The sequence below is a fragment of the Citrus clementina genome, unplaced genomic scaffold (genome assembly GCF_000493195.1).
Source record: "Citrus clementina cultivar Clemenules unplaced genomic scaffold, Citrus_clementina_v1.0 scaffold_8, whole genome shotgun sequence".
Taxonomy (NCBI): domain Eukaryota; kingdom Viridiplantae; phylum Streptophyta; class Magnoliopsida; order Sapindales; family Rutaceae; genus Citrus; species Citrus x clementina.
Window position 1 is genome coordinate 9702499 of NW_006262022.1, and position 5170 is coordinate 9707668.

The window sequence follows — 5170 nt, forward strand, 5'->3', positions numbered from 1 at the left end:
CTATCTCAGTATCATCAATCTCATCTCATGTCTGTTTAAAAAACTACAACCAGACAACATTCGGCAAAACATCCATCCTTTCTCATATTATGTCAGCCACAACTAACAAAACACTTTCAATTTCCTTCATATAAAAAGAAAAAAAAAAGAAAAAAGAAAAAGGAAAGAAACTAAAGTTTTGTCTCGCTCTCTCTCTCTCTTTATTCAATTCAATTCAATTCAATTCAGTGTTTTCTTCTTTTCAGTTTCACTCATCATCATAAAATTATAACAATTATAATAATAATGATGGCTTCTTCTCCTTCTTCTTCTTCTCCTCCTCCTTCGATTTCAGCTCCAACAACTCCACACAAACGTTCCTTCACGAACTCACACAATTTCCTCCGCGTGAAAAGACCATCTTACCCTCACCCGCCTCCATTTCCCGCTCTCTGCCGCTGCTCCGCCCCTTCTTCCGCCGACAACAACAACAACAGCTCCTTTAATCGCCGATGGGACTTGGTCATTCAGGACGCTTTCAAGAACGCCGTCAAGCTCTTCGACTCCTTCCTGAAAGAATACGGCGCTCCACAAGACGACGCCGTTCTGGAGGAGGAGAAGAGAGATGAGAGCGGAGAGGATGAGTGGGATTGGGACAGGTGGAAGAGTCATTTCGATGAAGTTGATGACCAAGAGCGCCTTGTTTCCATTTTGAAGGTCATTTTCGTAATTCTTCACTCTTCTTATCATCATCATTTATTATTATTATTATTATTATTATTATTATTATTGTTATTGTTATCGTTATCCAGAACATGGCTTCACTTATAATTAGTTAGTAAATGGATTTTATGTTTGCTTTCGAAAGTGCTTTTCTATAATGCACTAGTCGAGTACTTTTCAACTGGTCAGCTTTTTTTAAATGCGCTTACAGTAATTGCATCTCTGAAAGATACTACAAAGGTGACGCCAATTTTTTTTTCCCTCTGTGTTAACTTGTAGACAGTGTTTTTAGTTCTGTAAATGATTATTCTTTCATATTCATTGACTTGATACAACATTATTTTATACATTATCAGTGTACTCATTCTATGTGATGAGGGACGGAATAGTGAAGAAACAGATGTAAAGATTCTGAGATAAAATTGAGTTGGGTTCTCAACAAAGTAAGCCTAAGGGGATGTCTAGTATAGAGGTGTTGTGGCTTTTTTTCTGCAGCTGATGTGGAGTAGAATCAGTAGCTGGAGGTTGCTAGCACCGTAGTTAAATCCATCTGCTTGCCCCATTGATCAGCATTGTAAAATTCTGTTCTTGCATGTTTAATGAAAAGTAGTGGAATACTAAGGATTATATTCTTGTTAATTTAGTTACTTTCAATATGCTAATATCTCTTTATCAACAGTCACAATTAGGTAATGCCGTGTTCAAAGAAGAGTATGATGACGCTGCTAGGCTCAAGGTGGCAATTGCTGCTGCAGCTACTAATGACGCTGTTGGCAGAGTCATGTCAAATCTTAATGTAAGAAAGGAAATAGTTCGACTAATAGATTTCTCTATTTATTTGTTTATGTTTTCAAAGAAAAGGAAAAGAGAAGTCATTTCTTTTGCCTAACTTCTATTTCTTATTACAGAGAGCAGTGGTGCAAGAGCGTTATGAAGATGCAGCTCTTTTGAGAGATAATGCTGGTGCTGGATTGGTGAGTTGACATAATCGGTAAATGATAAACAAGATGACTTTAGTCCTCATTTGGTTTAATTTTTTCGGCAATGATTTCTCCTTTGGAATTTTTGTTGAAATGTCAGCTATTGTTTGAGGTATATATCTAACCTTACAATGGGTGGTAATTTCTCATGGTTGGTTACTCTGCACTATCTATCATCAAAATGTGAAAGTGCTAGCAGCTTATGTAGGTTTCTGTATTGAATTTTGTTGAGAGTCCTTGGTGTTTGGTTGACCATGTCCATCAACTTATTGTATCCTTCCAATTATTCTTCAGAATGTTTTTCCAAATGAACTGCTTAGTAATGGTGGGTTTGCTGCATTGATTTGACTGAATTGAAAGATTGGATGGGATAGAACTTGATTATATTTAATTTTGTGTTCGGTTTGGCATTATTCCTCGAGCTTTCAGGATAGAATAGTGAAAAGGTGCAAAAGAGCCTTCACTCCCCCATAAACCCCCGGGGGGGTAGATTCACTTCAATTTATTTGGGTTTATCTAGCTTTCCTTCTATTTTCTCTCCCTTTCCAAAATTGTAGTTAAAGTTGCATTTAGAACTGAATTGAAGAAAGATTTGTTGTGGGTAGGGTTTGGAGAAAAGAGGGGTAACCATCCAATGATATGAGATGTGGTGTCTAAACCTAAGGAAAATGGGGGTATCGACATTGGGAACTTGGTTAAAGAAATTGGACCTTATTATAGAAATGGTTCTGGCAGTTTCTGTTGGAAGAAACACTTTATGGCATGCTATTATAAAGAGTAAATAAGGCCCTTTAACAGTTGAGACACAAATTTAATTTCTTATGGTTCTTATTGAAGCCCTTGGAAATATATCTCAAAAGGACATTTCTTTTCTCACAATCGTTTCCATCAAAAGCATGAATGCCTCTTCATCAGTTAGGTTGAAATTGGAATTTCAACTTTCTGAGGAATTTGAATGAGAGAAAAATTCAAGAAGCTTAAGCTCTTCTGGTGTTATTGGAGAATGTTTTAACCAATGATTTTGTTTAGAGGATAAAAGAATTGGGAGACTTAGCCCTTCAAGGATCTTTTCTTGCAAATTGTTTTTCAGTTGCTTAATTGATGATCAATATCTCTGAACTTTTCACCCTGTTCACATTATTTGAAAAGCCAAAGTCCCTAGTAAGGTTCAACTTTTTGCTTCGTCCTTGGTTTTAGGAAAATTAAGTACTAGTGTTGTTTTCCATAGATGTAACCTTCTATGTGCTTGTGATAAGCCTAGAATTGAAATGGTTAAATAAACAACCCAGTAGAGAGCAGAGTGTTGTTGGAAGTAGGGAAACTTGTATTTATCAACAGAAATAAACCCAAAACACCCAAGCATTCGAGAGGCTTGGTATCTCTCCCAAAATGAGCAAGCTCACTACAAAATAATTCCCTGGATCCCCTCCCCAAAAAAAAACAGCTCCTCCCATATAACCTCCTCACTTCTACGCCAAAATCGAATAACAGAAAAAACTCTAACAAATTATCAAAACCGAAAACCATCAACTTATTACTAACAGAAAATGCATAACAAACTCCTCTCTCTATACTACTTAATGCCACGTCAGCCACGATGGGTATTTCCAGAATTACCCTTGCGCCTTGCATATGTGAAACGCACTTGTGGCCTAACAGCTTGCCTCCCCCTTGCTGTGTCATGGGTCAGAGAAATGGTGAAAGTGTGGATCATTTGCTTTGCATTGTCATGTAGCTGGTCAGTTGTGGTATAGATGTCTTCGTTGTAGTCTTGGAAGCAAAATTTGAGCTTATATTATGTTGATTCCAATTTTTGGTATTACGCTTGAGATGTTGACTGCTCCTAGTCTTCATGGCCAAATTGTGATTTGCTCATTGGGCTCTGGATTCAAGTAAATGCTGTTAAAAGAAATATTGAATTAAGTTAATTAATTTACCATTTTTTTGAGTTCTTCTGCTTATGCTTTTGGAAATTTTATGACATTATATGATGATTCTTGTGATAAATAGTTTCTTTTCTGGTTCTGGCTTCCAGGTGGGATGGTGGGCTGGCATTTCCGAAGATAAGAAAGATCCTTATGGTCTGATTATACGTGTAACTGCAGAGCATGGAAAATATGTTGCTAGGAGTTACAGTCCAAGGTAATTATTGAGTTGCTTATGTTACTATGTAAGAGTCCTAAATCATGCTTCCATTTATTTAGAACTAAGGCTATGAGATCCTACTTGTTTGTCACTGAAATACTGGGGATGCTGTCTTATTTTAGAGAGGGGTTCAACTTAGATTTTTGACTTGTGCTTGGTATGAACTTCTTTTTATGATTTTCAAGGTCATTTCTTATCTTTTTCTTTCAGGCAGCTTGCTACTGCTGCAGCAGGTGTGCCTCTATTTGAGATCTTTCTTACTGTGAATAAGAAAGGTGAATACCAACAGCAGGTATTCTTTTTCTTTCTGAACATTTGATATTATTATATATTTTTCTGTATGAACTAAAGCTTTTTTACTAGTAAAATATATGGAGGTGATGATTCGTAGTCAGATGAAGGAATATAGAACTAGAATTGGTGAGGAGCAAGTATTAATGGGCAAGAGCAACTAGGGACTAATTGATGGAGGAGAGATCAATTAGTAATATATAAAATTAATACCTCATAAACTTTATTTACTAACTCCTGTATACATTGAAATGGAATAAAACTAACGGAAGAGTAAAGAGTAAAATATCATTTAAACTATAAAAATTAAAATATCAATATACATTGTTTATATCTGTAGTATTATTCTAATATATATAGACCGTAATGTTGCTTATGAACATAAAATAGATATATTTAATATGTTTGCAATCAAGCCTGGAGATAAATAAATAAACGTACTAGCTGGATGTGAACATTTATATGCATGTCTACATGCACTTTCATTCAGTCATGCTTGTATGAAAGGTATCTGCTTTCTTGGTGCCAATTAAGTTGTTGATTTTCCCTGGGGGTTTGAAGTAACTATTAATTTTATGTGTGATAAATCTCAACAGTATTATTGGTACATTTTTATGTTTAACAAATTACAAATAGAGAAATGGAGAGGAAATATAGAGGTGAGGTCCGTTTATTCTCCATTCCAAAGCCTTTCTCTTGTATCATTCCCCTTATCTGTCCCTCTTATCTTTCTCCAAATCTAAATAAACTTGTATGAGTCATTTGTCTAAAGAGATTCATGTGATTACAGGCTGTGTACTTAAAAAGGAAGAGAGTATTTGACGATTCTTCAACAGTGTCCTCTAAAGCATCAGGTGGCACTGGCCGCTTGAATCCTCCAGGCTCAACGGAAGACAAAGATGATCTTCTGGTTGTGAGTGCCGAAGATACCGAAGATGGTGATGAATATGAATGATAGTTCTGATCTAGCTGAGGGACTGTCTGGTTTTCAGAATATCTTAAGAGATATGATTCCTGGTGTTAGAGTTAAGGTTTTGAAGGTGAAAACGCCT

At 36.1% G+C, this 5170-nt stretch overlaps 1 protein-coding gene across 1 annotated transcript in view; it reads left to right on the forward strand.

Annotated features, from left to right (window-relative positions):
* The first annotated feature begins 265 nt into the window (after window positions 1-265).
* Window positions 266-5170, forward strand: part of LOC18034465 (protein EXECUTER 1, chloroplastic) — a 6516-nt gene continuing 1611 nt past the window's right edge. The window contains 7 exon segments of the mRNA XM_024179766.1: window positions 266-696; window positions 1382-1498; window positions 1611-1676; window positions 3718-3824; window positions 4038-4119; window positions 4909-5064; window positions 5066-5158. Coding sequence (XP_024035534.1) covers window positions 286-696; window positions 1382-1498; window positions 1611-1676; window positions 3718-3824; window positions 4038-4119; window positions 4909-5064; window positions 5066-5158 — 1032 coding nt within the window. The 5' untranslated portion in view covers window positions 266-285.